Genomic DNA, 21475 nt, shown 5'->3' with positions numbered 1-21475 from the left:
TGTTTATCTTCCTGGTTTTGTGGATCAGATTTTTACCAGTTGCTTCTTGAAACAGTTCTTCTAACCACATCATCATTGGAGTGTCTCATTACTGATAAAGCACCTGAAAATCCTGAATCTGAGAACTTCCTCACATCTACCTGTTTTATAGCATTGGCTATCACCACCTTATATCACAGTGGATCTAAGGTAATGAGGTATATTAGCAGTTGGTGCCCCATTATCTTAAGCCTCTGCTGGAACCCCACCCTTCTCCTAAAAGGAGGCTGCTGTTATTTTTGCCATGAGTTGGCTTCAATTTTCCAACTTATTTCACATTTCCACCTGGGTTAAATGCACACGCTTGCCATGTGTTCTGATCCATGCTTGCTTTATGAAGGCCTATTGGAGAACAGGCTTTGAAGACACAGAGACGTGGGTTCAAATCACTGTCCTTACACTCATTAGCTGTGTAACACAGAAAAGCTACTTGACCTATGCTTCCTTATCTATAGAGCAGATGTTATAAACTGACATCACAGGTTTATTATAAAGGTTGGATCCTGTGTGTGATGAGCATCCCATAGCATCTTACCATAAAAGTCAGTTAAATGGTGTGAAAAAAAGTAAGTTGTCACTGTTGCTATGAGCAAAAACAGATTTGGAAGTCAAGGACTAAAATTATGCATATGGTTCCCATAAAAATTCTTAAATTATTTCATTTCATTATTAGCTCATTCAAAATAGAGGTTTCAGGTCTTAACCTGAATCTCTTATCCTACTAACATTTTCATCTTCCCCCAGCATCAATTTTATCATGCTCTGTCTCTTTAGAAGAGTTGCCAAGAACTTCCCATTCTAAATCCTCAACATGGCATCCTCTGATCTTTAGCATTAAGGTCCCTCACTCTCCAGACTTTGTCATCTACCACTTCAAACCAACTCTTAGATCTAATCAGGCCAGAGTTCTCACCATTCTCCAGGGATAAAGAATTAATCTCCAGCCCTTCGTGTTTGATAAGGCATAGTCCCTGTCTTCAAGGGGCTCGGAGTATAGATGAAGAGACCAACTGTCTGTGGCGAAGGCCATAAGGAGTTGACTATCTTTATGAACGGAGGTCTATGGTAAAACAGGTGAAGGGGTGATTAAATTCAGCCAGGAGTGGGGCTGTGGTGGGTGGAAGGGCTAGGAAACACTTCAGAGAGGAAGTAGCACTTTTGTCAGTCCTTTAGGAATGAGCATGATTTTATTTTGGGCAGAGGGAGCCGCGTGACCAAAGCCTGAAAGTGGATGGTCCTCATCCAAGGCACTACAGCAGATGGCGGGAGGGATGGCTGAGACTGGAGAGACACACCTGATGAGGCTGGCAAGGGCCAGGCTGGGAAGTTCTTTGCTGCTCTACCAATAAACCTAAAAAGAGCAGCATTCCTTTTCCTGAATTCCTGGTGCAATTATTCTTTGTGCACCTGTTTGTGACATTAAAACATTTTTTTAATACAAGTGATTTATAGGCCCCTAGAGAACCAGGAAAAACCATTAAGTTCTTTCCTTTTCTTCTCAGCGCTTCCCGTGCAGTGCAGCACATAGGATTGAAGGTATCACGACACAGAGGTGTAAAGTATGTACTTAGGATTTGAGTTCCCTCTCTGCTGTTCCCACCCGTCCCCGCTTCTAACTGGGTGAACTTAGGAAAGTTACAGCATCTCTATGAATGTCACTTTCTTCCTCTGAAAATGGGATAATGCCAATTTCTATATGATAGGCCTTTTATAATGATTCAGTAAATTCTTAACCAATGTTTCCTACTCAGTTATTCAATAAACATTAATTGACCGCCTACTACAGGATGAAACCTGTGCTAGATTCGGATTATTCAGTGATGAGTTAAATAGACACGGGCTTTGTGATCTAGTAGTTATTATTATTACTATTGTTATTATTAATGTAGATCTTTAATAAATACTATTAAAACAAATTAATGTGTTTCAGCCACATCAATATCTTACCTGTGGTTAGACCAGTTCCCTCTTGTCCTGCTCCCGGGGTGTGTTACTTGACTGGTTGACTGACAAGAATTGCCACATCCAACGTTTATGGAGCCCACCAGTAACACGGTTGTGTAGCTTTATCAGAGCTCTTATCCTAACTAGGTTTAGTAGGTGAGACCAGCCTCAGGAGGATAACTATGCATGCTCAAATCTAATTCTTAGTATGGCTTAGTCAAATTTGTGCTGTTTGAACTGTTCTCCAAAACTTGCGATTACTAGTGCTCTGGAAAGCAGAAGTCTAGAATCCTTGGAATAACTAATTTTGCGCAAGCTATTCCATGATAAAGCTGTATTTTTATTTTTACTGCTGGTGAAGTGAATGTACAAAAGTAAGCACTGCCTATGTTCTGGTAGATGTGATGACTCCTTACTTGATAAAGGGATGCACCTGTCAGTCTCAAAGATGTAGAGTCACCAACAGCAGAGAAAGTGGTCAGAGGCAGATATTGGGGACTGAGAATTGAAAATCATTCCTAAAGACAACCTGGGTGTGCTGGCCTCAGGCAGAAGCAGTGGAACAGCCGCGTCCCGTGGCAGATCACTGTAGTCCTGCCAAATGGAGTGATTTAACTTCTCGGTACAACTATAAGAATAACATCTTAAACAGCTTACTGGTAAATGTGTTCCTTCATGGATCGTATTGTTCTAACTCTGACTCTCTTTATTTGCTGCTCAGTTTAGTTTTTGCTTAAAAACTTTATTTTTCGTCAACTTTATGTCCTGAGTGCAGCATATTTCTGGTTGCCAAATTTTTCTTTCTTCCGTCAAGGGGAAACCCTAAGGTATCTGTCAGTAACATCCCAATCTACAGTCAGGAGTGGGGCACAATAAGGCAAAAATGCAAGTTCCTTGACAGAAAGATAAACAAAAAACTATACTGGATTCAAAGACAGGAGATGGGAGATATATATATATACACACACACACACACACACACACACACACACACACACACACGGGTATATCTAAAAAGGCTTCATGGAAGATGTCAATTTGGGGACAGTTTTGAGAGGTAGGTGCTTTGAGAGGGAGGCATGTATTCAAGGTAGAGGAGTTAGCATAAGCAAGCCAGGGACCAGGAAGCAGAGGTTACATTGCATATTGTAATATATACCAGTTTGGCAGGTGGCCGCGCATTTATGATAGACTGTTGGAAGATGAGATTGGAAAATTGGCTGGAGCTAGACTGTGTAGGCATTGAAAATCAGAGGGAATGGGTTGTCATTAAGGTGTTTAAGCAAGGTTATTCCTAAAAGCCTTTATTCCAGACTTCCTGGATCATGTATACCCTTAAATCACAATTAAAATTACTTAATTATAAAGTACCTTGAATAATTCAAGCATAAGCCTTTTTCTTTTTCCTTAATCTACAATAGATTTCTTCTGCTGATTTAGAGATTTCAAGTGCAGTAGAACTCTGTTATATCATACACTCAGAAATATCCTGGGTCAACCTATGTCTCCTTTAACCATAAAAGCCTGAAACAACATGGCTGTAATAGACACATGAATCCCTGGACCCCAAATGAGGGTATCCACTGTATATCATTTCTGTCACAGTCTACCTTTTATTTTCTGCATTTTTTGTAATCTAAATTGTGATAGAAGCCAGCATAGTCACTTCCTGCTAAATCAAAGCATTCAGCTTCACTTTAAGCTAAATATTGAGACCTTCTCTAGTATACCTAGTGGTGGGCTGAGGTTCAAAGTGTTTCAGCTGAGCTCTGGCCTCATTGACTTAAAACATCTTAATGACACTTTGTTATGAGAGTCATTAGGCCCAGAGTCTGTAACACACTCTCTGTGCCCTGCCTCTGCTAGAGCAGGCACTATGTACTGAAGAAAGCGAGAGAATGTAGGACAAGTCCTACTGGCCTGGCAAGGGTCCCACCTAACTCCTCATGACGTGTCCAGGCCACGTGACACCTGCTCGAAGGTGTGGATAGGCAGTTAATTTTATGGAGAGTAGTAGGTGTGGGCTCAGCTTTTTTTTTTTTTCTTTCCGTGAGGCAGTATCTGAAGGATATTCATTCTCTCTTGAGTCTAAACTTTATGCAACAAGAAGCAACTGGATGTTATTTTAAAATAAGCAAAAGCCACCAAAAGATCCTGGTCTGGGTCCTTGTTTGAGAGAAAGAGTTGGTTGAGAAGTGAAGTGTTCCTTGGTCAGGATTAACCCAAGGGAAAAATCCAAGAGGGAGAGAAGATCTGTGGGTTTCTTACCCCAGCCCACAGGAAGGCTATGCCATGAAAAGGCTTCTGACCCATTGACACGCAGCAAGTTGGACGGGGAACCAATTCTTCTTTTGAGGTTTGGAGGAAAAGAGAGGAATTCTCTTGTTCGTGGCGTTTGAGGGATGGCTTCTCCATTTCATCAGCTTCACATCTTGGTCTGGAAAAATTGGCTAGGCGTCAAAAGGCAGCCGGTGAGTAAAACAAGGGAAGGGGTCCTGGGGGAAAGGCTCCAGACAATTTTAATATGTAGTGTTCATGACAGGTAAAAAGAGAAGGAGAAGAGTTTTAAATCATTTTCTAAAGCAGGAATGAGATATTTCGAAATCATCCCTGCATCTGTCTTACAGCTAAATGGGGTGAGTCTAAACATGCCCCCAAAGCTGCCTTTTGATTTCAGGAAATTAAAAGAATAAACCAGGACATGGCCCGGGCAAGAAAAGGATACATCTTGTTACTGGTTGAATTGGAACTTGTGTTGAATTCTAGATTTTGGGCCAAAATGCTTTCAGAAATTTTCCTAATGAATTCTGTTAAAAATGAGATGAGGAAAAGTTTCAGATGAAAGGTACAATAAATGGGGGAGAAATGTACTTAAAAACCAAAACCAATAGAAAGGTTGGTTGATAAGAAAAAGTATTTATTAGAAATGCCAAACAAAGGTTAGTATGTATGTGATGCTTCAAGAGTATTATTGAATCACTTTACTGCTACAATCTGTCTACTCAGCTTATTGCAACATCTTTTTTTTTTTGTGCTCTTACACTCATGTTTGCTTTTTAAATTACATAGCCAGCTATTACATCCTCACCAGATAGGGTGCAGGGAGATTGAGAAAGGAACTGGCTTCTGTGAGTTGTTGCATATTCAGAAGAATGTTTGAAAACTGGAGAAATCCAAAAAGATATTCAATATACTTCATTTTAGAAGGTAATTCCCAGCCTAAAATTAATGATATAAATATTTGCAAATAATATACATCATAGAAACCAAAGTTTAACTATACACCTTATCTCACTCTAGGTTTGCTTGCAGTGCCTGACGCCTTACTTACTTACTTACACCTTACAAGTGTTCTGATGTATATAGTATGAGGGAGAAGTTGATTTGCCTTTGTGAATTGGTGGATAGGATTTAAAATCACAAGGCATTATGTGATTACACGGGTGTGGGTGTGGATATAAAATTTTAAATCATTAATATTTTTACTTCATTGTCGGAAGCAACACATCGGAAACAACACAAAAGTGAAACTTTCCATAATTTTCCCACAGTAGGTTCTGTGAGGAATTCAACAGGGAAAGAGTCTGGGTAGGTGGAGGTGGTTAGAAGACAAGAATTGGCTTCTTGGTTCTATTCCTCACTAGCTACATGACTTAAAGAGCATATCACAATTTCTCTGAGCACTGGTTTTCCCATTTGTAAAATGGGCATCTGGTCTACCATATCTGTCTCATAGGGTGGTAAGAACCAAATGTGCTAATGTATTTCAAAGTGCTTTATAAATGGTGAAACACTTGGCAAATAGATTATAGAGGGATTTGGGGCAATGTCTGTGTCATATTTTATTCAAAGTAATGGTGAAAGAAAATGCAGGGGAAGGGAGAAAGAAAGAAATTTATATACAGTAAAGTTCCTAAGTGTTGAAAACTCAATAGTTAAAAATAAAAGAATAAAGGAATTGAAAACGTATATCTGTTGCTGATAAGCTTGAATGCTAAGGTGGTATATTTTCCTTACAATTCCATTTTACCTAAAAATTAGAAATAAACCCTCAGGTGAATAAATTTTTTCATTAAGAAATTTTATCTTTAGAAACTTTAATAAGTTCCTTCCTCATCTGTAAAGTAGCTGGCATATCAATTTTCTACTTTAGAGTTTTTCTCCATTTTAGTCAATTTCTGCTGGACATGGCATATTTAAAGAAGGTGAAAGTCAGGCATGCTAAAATGTTTTCACTATGATAACTTATATTATTCCTAAGTAACCAAAATCCCTGAAAGCCCCTGATAATAATACTTTTGCCTAGGGAAAGAGAATACATGAACTATTAGTTCATTTTGGGACATCAAATAATTCAGATCTTAAGAGCACCTTGAGAGAATGGGACCTAGCACAGTCTTGGTTGCAGGAAGTGAGATCATTAAAAGTCCAGAATTTGGGGCACTACAGAAGGCCCACCGGAATACATTATGAGTAACCAGAGGGACAGAAGAGACCTTTAGAAAATGGTGATGCCAAAAGGAGAAGGAAAGACAATTTTAAGTGGAGAGGTAGAGGGCAAAGAAAGGTGTATTTCCTCATAGTTTTGCCTAGAGCCAATCCTATGTCTTGGTACTGGAAGAGAGGACTTGAGGACCCAGGTGGAAGGGATATATGTGTGCCAGTGTTACTTAAGAGGGAAGAATGAGAAAATCAAGAGGTTGGAAAGTTAGGATTAAAAAATCTAAAAGGAGATAAATGTTTTTAAAATGTGAAAAGAGAAAATATAGACAAATTAGAAGACAGAACATGTAAAGAAGGGGTATATAAATTGGAGGAGAGGACAAAGTCTTTGTATAGGAACTGGACTTTGTCATCCATCAAGCAGTTATTTAAAATGCAGGTATTTTTCTCTCTATCTTTGTAATTGTTCTGAATATGGCACTTTAAAAATATACTTTTATACCCAGGAAAATAGAAATTAAGTTGTGTGACACTGGAAATGTATAGTCATTAGTGAATGTTGAGGAAAAATGCTAGTATCACCTCCATGCCATCCTCTTCCATTTTGTTTTCAAGAGAGTCAATCACAGAGCAAGGCAGTAGGAAGGATAGCGTGTAGAGGAAGAAGTTAGGAATCTATAAATGGAGACACAAAACAAGAAAAAAATATAGTAAAATTATTAAAGTTGAGTGGGGATTACTGAGGAAGTTTATTATAAAAGTATATACTAGACTAGAAAGTGAAAAAACAATTTTAAACAACTATGCTGTCTAAGAAGTAAAATAACAATGGAACAAGCTACATGTTGACCGGGCTGCAAAAAAGGGAAGGCAGGATTTTTAATTTTTTTTTTTTGCGGTACGCGGGCCTCCCACCGCTGCGGCCCCTCCCGCCGCGGAGCACAGGCTCCGGACGCTCAGGCTCAGCGGCCATGGCCCACGGGCCCAGCTGCTCCACGGCACGTGGGATCCTCCCGGACCGGGGCACGAACCCTCAGTCCCCCTGCATCGGCAGGCGGACCCCCAACCACTGCGCCACCAGGGAAGCCCAAGATTTTCAATTTTTGAGGTGACTTAACTCAAAATTGTTCTTAGAGCTAATGTTTCTCTCTTTTTTGTAAAATCAAATGTCAGAATTCTGAAGTCTTTGAGATTATCTAGCTGCCTTGATTTTACAGGGCCCCTGAGAGCTCAAGGTATTTGTCCAGAGTCACGTAGTGAGTTTAAAAACACAGTTATATTCTACCAAAACTGGATCTCTTCTTTCCATTACCTCCTGCTGCTTCTCTATTGCTCCTAAGTTGAGTTTCCTTTCCCAATAGTCTCTAATCCCTGCTCAGAGTTCAGCCCACCAACAAAGAGATCATATTTGCTAAGGAGGCCTTAGATATTGCTGTTTTTCAATATTAGTGGTAATACCATATTCTCAATTATATTGCAAAAAATGAATACTAGAGGAGTGTGAGAAAAATACATTAGGCACCAACAGAAATGTTAGGCAATAGAGAAAGTCAATTAGATGCAGTTGCTACCCTGCTGGTCTTGTAATTTAACTGTAAAATATAATGGAAAAATGAGCGTACATTCCACCGGTGATGGTTAGCAACAGGGAGGCTCACCTAATGAGATGCTAGTTAATGACAGGAAACAGAGTCCTGGGACAGCAAAGACACTGAAGGCTTAAAGACTAGATAGTGCAAGATAAGAATTTATCTTTCATTAAGAAGATGGATTCTAAATAGGCATATCAAGAAGTGACTACAAGTCTCTATAGAAGTGGAATCTAATTCCAGACTTATGACCTAAAGAAGGAAAATTAACTTCAGCTATTTATTTTCTGTTGTAACTATTTAGCTGGTGGATCACACTTTAGCTCAGTTGATGATAGACCTAGTTTTTCTATCATAGATATTCCTACAACTTGATAAACTTCTAAAACTGGATCGAATTTGACACTTCCTCCCCAGTCCTCACCTTGCTCATTTAATTTTCCCTCACAATGGCTAAAGAAAAAGGAAGACTTAACTTGAAAATTTGGGGACAGGTTGGTCCATGCATTAAAATAAGTTTTTGATTAAAACAATTTAGAATTAAACTCGAATTTCAAATTTAATTCTAAATCAGATTAAAATGAATTCAGTGTTGCACAAGTCACTCAACTACATAGTCAAACGTTCCAGGCCCTTTTACCTCTTCTGGATCTGTACTATTTACTCCCTTAAGCCCTTTTAATTGTTCAAAAAATTTGTATCTACTTGTTCATTACGGTGCCTGGCACATAGCAGACATGCACATTTTATTAGTTTAGTCAAGCAAAAAGTAAATGAGGTAAAGATGTTTTGGAAGTGGAAGCAATAGAGAAATAATTAGCTTAAAGCCCAATAAAAATGTGTTATTTTCATAAACATCAAAGAAGGTTTACCAATCTTCAAATTGTATAATAATCTATAAATATGGATTTCAGAACATTGTCTTGATCCCAGTTTTTAGATGGGTTATTTATGTAGACGGCAGTGTTCACTAGCAGAAAGCCCAATTAACAGAACTCTTGTGCCACTTTTGTTTCCTTGTTTTGGGGGTGAAACTAAGGTTTATTTCATATCTAAAGTATCACACTCTTACTTCTGAATATGAACCTTGTTACTTGTTAACACCAAGTAACAGTCACCTTTGACTTAACAGACAATGCAAAAAGGAAGGAATAGAAGAGGAAGAAAAAGACTGTATACTTTATATAGGAAAGTTTGGGCGATTTTTATTTTCAGGTTTGTAATAAAAAGTTATGATTGTAGGTTACAGCTAAACCTTTAAATGACTTTCAATGCTGTCATAGGCTGAACTAATAAAACTGTGGTATTGCAATCAAAGAGAGCTAGTAATCTATTCTGTAGGGGTTTGGCTACAAAACTTAGTGGTTAACTGTGCAGGTGCTGAAGTCAGGCTCCCTGGGTCCAAATATCAGCTCTAGCGTTTAGTGGCTTATGGAATGAAGGCTTATTTAGTCTCTTTAATATTCTAACTTCCCATCTGCAAGAGGAAATGAGGTGATTATATTAAATGAGATAGTGCATGTTAAGTGTTTAACGTAGCACCTTGCACATTCTCAGCAGTCATATATTAGCTATTATTTGGAGTACTTTCTTGAATTTTGATATTAATTTTAAGAAGACCACTTGACAACGAGAATTCACCCTGGGGAAGATATTTTGAAATCATATTTAACAGGGAATTGGTGAAGGAACTGGCATTGGTACCCAAGAGGAGAGAGGATTTTGTCTCTATTTGAATACTTGTAGAATTCTCCTGCCGGAGGGGAAGCCAAACTAAGACAAATAAATGTTAGTCATGGGAAGGAAGATATCACCTTGATATGAGCAAAAAAATCGGACAATGTGAGTTGTCCAATAATGAAGTCGTCTCGTGAAGTATTGAACTTCTAGTCACCAGAAACATTCAAGTACAGGCTGCATAACAATACTGCAGAGATGTTTTCCCTAACTTTTCATGTACCAGTCATTCTGGACTTATTTCTTTTCCTGGAATATTCCACCCTCTTTCCCATTTGTGGGTCTTCACCCATATGTTTCCCCGGCTTGAAAGACTCCCACTTCTTTCTCATATTCTATCCAACACACATATCCTTTCTTCTGCCTGACCGTTGTTCATCTTTTAGCTTTAGATTCAGCTCCCCTTGCTTTATCTTCCTTTCACACTCTTGACTTCCTGTATCTTAGCATTATCTATTACATTTGGTGATAACTTTTTTTCATGTTTCCCTTCCTCAAAAGACTGAAAATTTTAAATGCTCTATCCTCAGGGCCAGGTACACAGTAGGCGCTCAATAATTTTTTATTGTGCTAATGAATGTATAAGCCTTATATGAATGATTACTATAGTGTATGTTAAACTGTAAGTTTCCTTAAGACTCTCCAAGACTGTGGTTTCATGGAGGGAAATGGAGAATCTTCATCCTAAACATTTTACTTTTATTTATTTTCAGAGTTAAGGAGAAGAATCCCCATTGAAATCTGGAAATTGTACTGATATTCAGTATTATTCATTTCAGACATAACTAACTTCTAACCACTGTAGTGCAAGGGATCCAAACTCAAATATCTATAAGGGCAAGACAGGCAATGTAACTGTGTGAAATGGGACAAGCATAGATGGTAGGAAATGAGGACATTTATGATTAAGACTAGAGAGTGAATATCCTACTTACAGGCATTCAAATTGTAGTAGTTTCTCAAATTTTTAAATATATAGTAATACATTGATTTAAAGTTCACCTGTATCTTATTTTCTTATTTACTTTCAATGAAAATAAGAACATAATAAAAATGATGGCCACAACTGGAATCAGGTGTACTAACAATAATTAGAATAAAGGGTTCTAACAAAGTAATGAAGTGTGAATGACTTACAGTTGAAATTATGTGCTCTGCCAAGATTTTTCAGAAAATTAGATTTGAAAGGTTTTCAGAGATTTGAAACAATAGTTCTCAGCAAATGCAGAGGCAAATGTTACTAGGTAATTCAACTGAGTTAAAAAGTACTACAGATCTTGTAGTGAATGGAAATTTTGGAGTGAATTTACATTTGGTTCATTCAAGGAATTTCTTAAGATTTAAACCTAGAATTTTGAGGAGATGACCTCACTGACTTCAAGGCCACTGAAGTGTGTCCTGTCATCATCATTAATTCTCCAAAACTTATCACCTGCGTTGTGCAACAGGATAGAGTTCCTAGATAGAAAGCATGGTTTTTTTTTTCTTTAAATCTCTTTTCTTGGTCCTCTTCTCTTTTGCTGTCTTTTATTTATTTTTATTTTTAAATTTTTAAATAGATTTATTTAATTAATTAATTATTTTTTGGTTGTGTTGGGTCTTCATTGCTGTGCACTGGCTTTCTCTAGTTGCAGCGAGCGGGGGCTACTCTTCGTTGTGGTGCGCAGGCTTCTCATTGTCGTGGCTTCTCTTGTTGCAGAGCACGGGCTCTAGGCACGCAAGCTTCAGTAGTTGTGGCATGTGGGCTCAGTGGTTGTGGCTTGCGGGCTCTAGAGCTCAGGCTCAGTAGTTGTGGCGCACAGGCTTAGTTGCTCCGTGGCATGTGGGATCTTCCTGGACCAGGGCTCGAACCTGTGTCCCCTGCATTGGCAGGTGGATTCTTAACCACTGCGCCACCAGGGAAGCCCCTCTTTTGCTGTCTTTTAAAAATTGGTTCTGGATTTTCAAAAAGAATTACTTTTAAAATAATTTAAAATTTTTTAATTTTAAAATAATTTCAAATTTAAGAAGTTGCATGAACAGTACAAATATATATTTTTCTAGAGCTAGTTGAGATTGGTGCCCCATTACCTCAGATACTTTAGTGTGCATATTTCACAAACAAGGAAATCCTCCAATATAACCCAATACCACCATCAAATCCTTAGATCCAATTCAATATTCACCAGTTCTCCCAATCATGTCCTTACAGAAAAATAGTCCAGTCATGTTCTGTATCTAGTTTTTATGTCTTTAGTTTCCTTCAGTCTGTAACAGTTTGGTAGTCGTTCCTTGACTTTAATGACCCTGACACATTTTGAACATTCAAGACCAGTTGTTTTGTAGGGTATCTGTTGTTTTGTAGCATATTCATTTAGTAGAGACTCAGGTTATTTACCTCTGGAAGGAATACCACAGAAGTGATTCTCTGTTCTTCATATTGCATCACATCAGGTGGTGCATGATGTCAGTTTGTCTCATTTTATGGGGAAATATTTTGAGACCAACTACGTATTCCATTCCTCATTAAACTTTCAATTTATCTGTTTCCTTATACATTTATTTATATTTACATAGACTCATGGGTTCCTAATTTATTGTTAGATATACTCTTTTATTAACATAATGTCTTTAATGTTTAATTTTGGCCAGTGGGTCAGATTGATGCTCAGTTATGGTCATTTGCAGGTGTCTGTGTTTTACTGATGTGTCCCCATCATTCTCTGAGATTCTCTGAGCAGTATATCTAGTGCTCTTCTGTCTATTGGTCTACCTACCTACCTATTTCTTTCTATGTATGTATGTATGTATGTATCTAACTATCTCTGTGTCTGCATACATTCTACATATATTCTATAGCTCTGTTCAAGCTTGGAAATGGCAATACCCTAATAGCAACAAGCACACGTAGCTCTCATCCACTAAAAGAAGCTAGTGTTTCTTGAAAAAAATGGGTATTTTCAGGGCTGGGACAGAGAAAGTACACAATGAGGCAGAAACAACTTGTGGGACTGGAAAGAAAGAAAGAAGTTATACACACACATTTATCGCTATATTTCATGAACCAGCAGTTCATAGCCATATCTTTAATTGTAACCCAACACTACCGGGTTCATTCTAGTTTCGCCCTTTATCATGTTTATAATTTCTCTGATGGATAGTGAAAAGCCAGGCTCCTCCAACATAGGATATGTTTACTTTTAATCAACCTTCCCATATGAAACCAATCACCTGCTCCTTGCCCTGCACAGACAGCCTCCTTACCCGACTTGGGTCCTGACACCCCATGTCTGGCTGCTGCACTGTGGATATCCTTTTCACCTTGCTAAGGACCCACCTCCCTCACTGTGTCACTGTGGTGCCCCGAGTCCTAATGTGAACTTACCTTGCTGCCCCACCTAAGGGATTTTGGGAACTGAATTTTTCAGAAAGGGGAAAGTGAAGAGAAAGCGAACAGAGGGGACATCTCAATAGCAAATAAACTCTGGAGTAATAAAAAGAGACAAATGCCATGGCCCACTAAGGAACTGTAAATTATTCAGTGTGCATATGCCCTTAGATGTCAAGAATTCAGGGAGTATGGAATGCAAGTGAGGTATAGAGGCACGTGTGAGATAATTAAAATATTAGCAAAAATATGAAACTCTTAAAAACTATTTTTCCCAAAGTTTTCAAGTAGCCCCCGATGTCTGTATATATAAAATCAATATTTTAGCCTTTTCTCCAAACAAACAAAAAAAGTCATGGCTCATTGGTTTAATATTTGGATCCTTGACCTTGCATTCGCTTCTAGGTTGTTTATGATAATATTTAGAATGGTGTTGAGAGCAGTCCTGCTGCTATGAAAATTTAAATTTTATTTCTTGCTTTTGTGATTAACTTGTCAACCTTAACGTTCCTGAGATCACAGTGTGGAGGGCTTTGGATTTATTATCCTTCTAAAGTGCTGTATGCAGAAATGTTCTCCAAACCTCTCTGACCTAAAATCCTGGGGGAAATCTTGTGATAATAGATTGTTTATGGGCTTGCGGTGGATTTTACCTAAAATAGGGTGCCTTAAACTACTCTGATACTGCATTTTTGTTTGGATCTAAATCACGTCTAAAATCAATTTCAAAATTACCAAAACATCCTCATGAAACCATAAAATTATATCAACCAAAAGATAACTTAGAGATATCCCATGACATATGTTCTTTATTTGAATGCAAATGTACATTTGTGTTGGTGCAGCTGATCTCAGTTGCTCGCTGAATTCTCATGAGATTGCTATGGAAAATGAATAGATGTTCCTAAAAGTAGTTATGGGGCACTGAACCTACTCAGATGAATACATTTTTAAAAGGATAACTATGGCTTCAAATATAAAACCAATAAATCCACAAACATTAAATATTTTTAACCTTAATTCCTTATAGTCCACATTTCAAATGAGTCACATAGAATAAAAATTGTACCTTGTATATAGGATCTTTGAAGAACAGACTCTAATTTTCAAATATATCAGAGATTAGGCTAGAATAATAACACATCTTATATTTTCATAACACGCATGTTTTTCCAATACACTTTCTGTAGTACTTTCGTATTCCTCGGAGCAGCATGATTTTTTTTTAATGCTATCTTAGTATCTTGGTGTTCACATCCTTGTCCCCTGCTCTGCTTTCCAACTGGGTATGTAACTTTGGATAAGTTATGCTAACCCTCTGCAACCCAGAGAATAAAAAGGGGAGTTGGATCAGATCAAGGCTTCTTAGCCTCTTCTGTGCTCTGGATGTCTTTGACAGTCTGGTGAAGCCTATGGCCCTTCTAAGAATAATGTTCTTAAATCAGTGAAATAAATACAATTACAAACCAATTATATTGAAATTCAGTTATTAAGGTATCAAAAAGCAAGTTTATGATACGGTAATGCATGTTTATTCTATCATTAAATAAATAAAGGTGAATCCATGACTACTATAATTTTAATGCTGTGATGAGTATAAACAGCCCTTTGAGGTATCTGCAGCAACACTAATACGATTTGAAAATATCTGTGGTTTCTATTGGTGACAAAGTCACAGGTACTTCTAATACCATTGTGGTTCCTAGCCTATATTCATCATTAATGGAAATACTAAAGAGTCATAAGCTGGAGAAAATAAAAATGTGATCTTTTTTTCCTGTCCAAGTTTAGAAATGCCCAGAATTCTGTGCATTAGATGATCTCAAAGGAAATTTCCAACAAAAATATTCCAAGACTGTAAACAGTCCTGCTAGTTAGGTAGGGTGGTGTGCATTTAGAATTCCTCTATTCCATGTGTGGACCATGGACAGAAGCATCAGCTCACCTACCTGGAGCTTGTTAGAAAGAGATACAGTACCTCCAGCCAGCCACAGAGCTACTGAATCTGAATCTATGTGCTTACAAGATCCTTAGGGGATTTGGTACGCACATTAATTTTTGAGAAGTGCTTCTATAGATTAGGCTGTTGAGCCTGTCTGGGAGCTTTTAAGCTGTGGTTAAACTGAGTACCTTAGGATTCCCCAGATCGACAGTCAACTTCCTCCATTTTCTAAAACTTGACCTTAAACCCAAAGTTCTAAGAATTTGGTGACAGATCTGCCAGCAAGGAGATCAGTGCTGATAGAGACACATGGAGATTTTCATGGAAAATTTAATTTGGGGGTTACTTAAGGATCAATAGTTGAATGGGTCTAGATTGTTTTAGAGAATCGAAGAGCCCCAGGCAGTAGTTTGAGATTTGGCAGAAGCAAATCGTCTCTGCAAAATGGGGGAAGAATGAGAACAAGTCTGACTGCATAATCAGATAGAAACATAGTTTAACTATAGGCACAGTTAATGTTCTTGTGAATACATGTTTTTCACTGCTATGGAACCAATTTTATAGGTGTGTAAAATATGAAGCAGATAGTATCTTATGAACTGCATCATGTTTACATGGGGAGGAAAGCCACTCCTGAAGTGTCTTACAGTGAAATTCTCTAATAGAAATTTCAATGTAATATACATTTATCGAACCTCTATTCTATACCAGTGGAAATTCAGGGATGAATTAGACACTGTTCTTGCCATAAAAGAATTACCAGTTTATTTCATGAGCCAAGCCAAAAAAAGATATATTGACAAAAAGAGTATAAGTTCTATAATAGAAGCAGACACAAGATACTATTTATAGTGGTTTGGAGGGGGTTGCATAGAACTTTAAGTTTCTGTTTACTCTTTTACTTGTTGACTCAGCCATTCATTCATTCATTTGTTCAACAATGTTTATTGAGCCGTTAGCCAATGTCACACACTAATCTTTATGCCTGAGCGTAGAATGCTAATATTGGAAGTGGTAAGATACATCTTGGTTGAAATTAGGTTGGGTTTTATATGCCCTGTTTAGCATGTTGAGCCTTATCCAACAAACAACTGGGAAGCTCTAAAAGATTTTCAAGTTAGGAAGTTCCTGATCGTACTTGAATTTGAAAAGCATCATTCTTGGGACGGTCATGAAAGGTGACTGGACAGGGGACTTCAGAAGGTTATTTTAAGATTTTAAACCTGGAAAAATCCTTCTTGTGTTTATTTCAGGGTTTCTCGCATTTTTGAAACTCTCTCATTCCTTTCTTATTAATAATATTTTCAGGCAAATATCTGGCTTGTGTTGGAATTTTATAGTATAATGTACTTCTTGTCAGGTGTTTTGGTTTAGCAATATAATTAACTTTTTTTTTTCTATCATTACTTTGCAGCTTTGGACACTTGTCTTGATTTTATGGCCAGTTACTATTTTCTTAATTTTGGCTATTACCCGGACCAAATTTCCTCCAAAACCAAAGGCAACTTGTAAGTAAATGAGATTTGTTTATTTCCCTAACTTTTGGATTCTAGTTAAAATTTATTTTGCTACCACTTTAGTGTTTTATTGTAAAATTTATTTTTCTGAGTAGTGTTCCCACTTGGAAGTGTTTGTATAAATGCTTAGTATGTCTTTTCCCCAGTCTTTTGAATCAGTAAGAAGTTGAGCCTGTAATATTTATCTAGAAAAATATAAAGTATGTAGGAGCAAGAATATATTTTAATCTTTAACTATAAAATTTTAACTCATTTAGTGTTCATCTCATAAATCCCACCATAGTGTGTACACCACAAACAAGCAGCCATCTCAGACTTAGATCATCCGTTTCTTTTGTATCATAGCAGAAGCTATAGAGTGGAATTTGATCAACTGAACAAATGAAATCCAGAGTACTATAAAAATCTCATCTTTCTTCAGGGCTAATACATGAATGGTGCAATGTATCAAAACATTTAGTTTAAAAGAAGATTATTTTCCAATTAGTGTTGTTTCAGTTACATTTAGTCATTACCAAGTTATAAAATGGGCACAGTGCCCACTCAGTTTGTGATTTCTTTTGGATCCAGGATGGAAATGCAGAAGAGACTCAGAAAAGTCTTCAAAACTGAGCAGGATGAGCCTTTTAACCCCAATGATGTGAACAGTATTGTTTTTGCTTTTGTTTTTAAACTTCGGAGTCAGTTTTCTTAGGAGAGGAGTAAAGTCAGGTCAGATGTTTCATGTTTCACAAAGCAGCCATCTCCTAAAAAGCTTTCCTGTAAATCAGATTTCTGAAAAATCAAATTGTATTTCAGATAAATTATGGTAATCCACCAAATAAAAGAACGCTATGCCGAATTATTTGTAAAGAGAATAATGAGCTAGTGACATTTTAAAGTAAGCACAGTGCTTTTCAATCACCCAGCCCTAAGAAGTAAGATGAGAGCCATGGTGGAATCTGCTTGAATTACACACAATATGATAATTCAGAAGAAAGTATCAATTCAGTTAGTGTGAAGCATTTAAACTCTTGGTGCTAGAACAAATAATCCCTTACATTTGAATTGCACCTTATCATTTCTAAAGGACTTTTGCACAAGTGATTATGTGGAGTTATTGATGAGATTTTATTAGGTTGTTTATAAAAACAGCATAATTTTGTTCTCTTCATCTTGTGTGTATATTAGTTCTTTATTATAACAGATTAATTCCATTGTATACTGTTGGGATTTATGTATTCTTGTATATCTTAAATAACATGGACTTGAGAAATAATGCATTCAGCACATAAGGACAAATACTCTTTGAACTACTCTAGTTAAAGATGCTAATTATCAATTTGCTAGCGATAGTAATAGGAGTTTGTTAGGTTCTTTCAACAACTTATTTTCACCAATTTCTTGTTCTTAAGGATTTTTCAGTTATATAAAGTTCCTTTTCTAAAACTTCTAAGAGAAAAATATAAGGTGTGTGAATGAGTAGTCTTAAACCAATTGATGTTACCCTATAGGATTTAGAGATTCATGGGGAAAATCATGGAGAGCTCTTATAATCCCACTAAATTATAAAGAAAAACTTGGAAAAGCCATGTGACAAGTGCTTCACAGACCAAATAAAAGGCTCTGCAAAACACACTATCCAAAAGGAAATGAATAACCATTTTTTACTGTGAACCTATTATCATACTCTAGTAATAAATAGCTTAGAAGCAATTATGTTTGTGGGTAGGAGGGAACAAAATTATAGAAAAGTTCAAATATTGAAAGTATTTTTGCTAGTCTCTCAGACCGTGTAAGACTCAGTCTAGAAAATAGTTTATTGGTTTGTTATTAGAACTGAAAGGGACCCTCTCACTTTACAGATGAGAACCCTGGGACCCAAGGATATTTTAATTTGCCAAAATTCAGTCATGTGGGATAAGAGAGAAAGGTATTGGAAACCACCTTTATTTATTCTTTGTCCATGAGATTTGTGTCATATCTTACCCTCTTACACATAGAGCCAAATACAAAGTATGTCCAAGATTTTAACTCATCCTATAATCAGTAGAGTATAAAATGTAATTTTATAATTGGAGGTACTATTCTGTAGAGTAATGGAGAGAATCTAAAACTAGTATAGATGCAGTTACTTTTTTTTTCTTTCTTGTGGTAGAGAGAGAATAACTTCAAAATGATAGTTTGGATTTAGGTTTTTTAATTCTGTTTTTTTAGATTGTTGTTTTTCTTTGTTTCCCACATCTATTATACTGGAAGATTCAAATGAGCTGATAATAATCATGATAAATATTTCTTGATCTCATACTATGTAATGGCTGTGTTCCTTATTTCACAGTCAAGAAAACCAAGGCACAGAGAGGTTAAGTAACTCATTCAAGATTGCACAGTTAATAAGTGGTGGTGTCAGTATTTGAACCCAGACAGTCTGGCTCCAGAATCTGGTTTTAAGCTTCTAGGCTCACATTTCTTACATCCAGTAGTCAGCACTAATTTTTCATGTTTCATTATTTAGGTTTTGCAAAAGTAGACTAAAAATTAGAAATTAGGAATATAAACTCCTTCCCTGTCTCTATCATGAAATAAAAAAAATATGGGGAAGAAGTGGATTTTGATGTATGTATCAGACTTATCCTAAATATTATTTTTTAATGTGGAATGCTGCCCCTGTTTGACAAATTCTGCATGCATCATTGTAGTTCTAGTATCACAGAAATCAGATCCTGCTTAACAGAGTAAAAATCCTTTTTGGACTTCAGTGACTTCTTCAGTACTAGTTGGGCAATAGAGAAATGAAGATGAAACTCCAGACTACACCCCAGCTGAAACTCAGCTATGGTGAGAATGGGAGTTGTCATCCCGTGGGTACATTCTGCTCCCAGATTAGCCAGGCAGGTATGTAGGACTGGTAAATCATTCAGAGCAAATATAATCAGCAACTCAAAGGACTCCCTCCATAGTCCTTCTGTTGGGCCCTGGAGAAGACTGGATTTTTGGTGAGTAAGGAAGCTGCTGCAGTCCCTGCCATGGTGAGCATCAGTCTGAAGCAAAATGCTTACTTTTGGCATCATCTGCCTTCATTTACTCCCTTTTGTGTTGCCACCCACAGCTTAGGTTAACTTGCCCCTGCGAATAATAAGTCCCAGGTGAAGAAAGCTTTCCAAAGGCTGGCAGACAGGCCCAGATACTTCTTGTTCACACGGAGAAGAAATGGGCCTACGCGCCAAGTCTGAAATAGTTCCAACCGCTTGTAATCTCTACAGGCAGTGGCTTGTCAAGAGGCAAGCTTTAAAAGCCAAAATATTATGCTTAGGAGCAAAAGCAAACAAAAGCAAACCAAACTCCCAAATCACATTGAGGCTAAGCCAAGCTATAACGTGCAGAGAGTTGCTTCTGTCTCCTTTTAACACATACATACCCATGAAAGTGCAGGCAAACAGTTCCTCAGTGATGATTACTTTACAAGACCCACCCATAATGAAATAAGTGGACTCCCAAAAATGTAGTATTGCCAACAAGAAGTCACATTTTTATGAAGTTAATGAAAAACAGTGTTTTTTAACACTGTTGAAAATATCACTGAAATGGAAATTGTACTGTACAAATATGATCATGTGCTAAATTAAACTCCAGCCGTCTCGAGGCTGTCACTTTCTAATACCCCTGCCCCCTCAGAAAATAAGAAATTCAGCCAGTCCCACAGCTGAAAACAGGGACTGTTGGAAGGCAAGGGAAACTGCTAACTGAATGATATCTAAATTTGTGTTATCACAGGGCTAAACTGAATTCCACCCATCCACATGTGACTCAGCAGCTTTGGTAAATCCAAGGTCATCATTCCTCACACGTCTTTGGCTTCCAAAGCATACATTTTGTCTTCATGGATGCAATAAAAATAATAATAGTAGTAAACATTTATTGACAACTTGACCATCGGCAGGCACTATGCTGAGTACTTTGCATATATTTCCTGAGTTAAGACTTACATCATCTCTTTGAACTATGTAATATGACTATTCCTATTTTAAAGGTAACAAAACTGAGGCATAGAAATGTTAAGTAATTTACTAACGTTCGCATAATTACTATGTCCTTGAGCCTGGATTTTAACCACAGTTCCCTCCCCTCCCCCAACCCATACAGTGAGTTTTTCCAGGTCACAAATGCCAACAATGGCAATCCTAAGGCTCATTTGAGTTTACAGCCTCTCCAGTTTCTTCCTCATACCACCTGTTAGTACTGTCAGAGATCGAAGATGGTTGTAAAAGTGAGCTCAGTTGGTTTTTCTATTTGTCAGCAGCTCTAGGAAAAAATGTGAGAAGAAGGATTGAAATTATTGATTACTTGGTGGCTTGTGGGATCCATGGGTGTTGTTATACCTACGGTATCTGAATTGTTAGTGGGAAAGAGCCTATGAGGCCCCTCACTGGTGAAGGCTTTGAAAGCCAGAGGAGTGAGGTTTGTTCTGGCCCTGCTCTTGCTCTGACTTTTTGTGTGGTGTGTTTTTTGTTTGTTTGTTTTGTTTTGTTGCGATACGCGGGCCTCTCACTGTTGTGGCCTCTCCCGTTGTGGAGCACAGGCTCCGGAAGCGCAGGCTCAGCGGCCATGGCTCATGGGCCCAGCCGCTCCACGGCATGTGGGATCTTCCTGGACTGGGGCACGAACCTGTGTCCCCTGCATCGGCAGGCAGACTCTCAACCACTGCGCCACCAGGGAAGCCCTGTGTGGTGTGTTTTTATGAAAGTGAAGGCAAGTGCACAAGGATAGAATTCCGGGGTGTACCATGCTCTCCAGAACACTCATGATTTAATAGTATTAGTTGAGGGACCCATGGTAAATAATATCCTTTTGTATGTTGATTGGCTAAAATTAATGTAGGCTTTGTTCTGGGAAGATCAGAACTCATCATCACTCATCT

At 37.6% G+C, this 21475-nt stretch overlaps 1 protein-coding gene across 1 annotated transcript in view; it reads left to right on the top strand.

Annotated features, from left to right (window-relative positions):
• Window positions 1-4385: 4385 nt before the first annotated feature.
• ABCA12 (ATP binding cassette subfamily A member 12) overlaps window positions 4386-21475 on the top strand; it is a 177866-nt gene continuing 160776 nt past the window's right edge. Inside the window, exons 1-2 of the mRNA XM_065880034.1 lie at window positions 4386-4454; window positions 16476-16569. Coding sequence (XP_065736106.1) covers window positions 4386-4454; window positions 16476-16569 — 163 coding nt within the window. The remainder of the gene's footprint in view (window positions 4455-16475; window positions 16570-21475) is intronic.

This window comes from Phocoena phocoena, chromosome 7 (genome assembly GCF_963924675.1).
Source record: "Phocoena phocoena chromosome 7, mPhoPho1.1, whole genome shotgun sequence".
In the NCBI taxonomy this organism is placed as follows: domain Eukaryota; kingdom Metazoa; phylum Chordata; class Mammalia; order Artiodactyla; family Phocoenidae; genus Phocoena; species Phocoena phocoena.
Note: the sequence above shows the minus strand (reverse complement) of the source record. Positions and strands in the feature narration are given on the sequence as shown.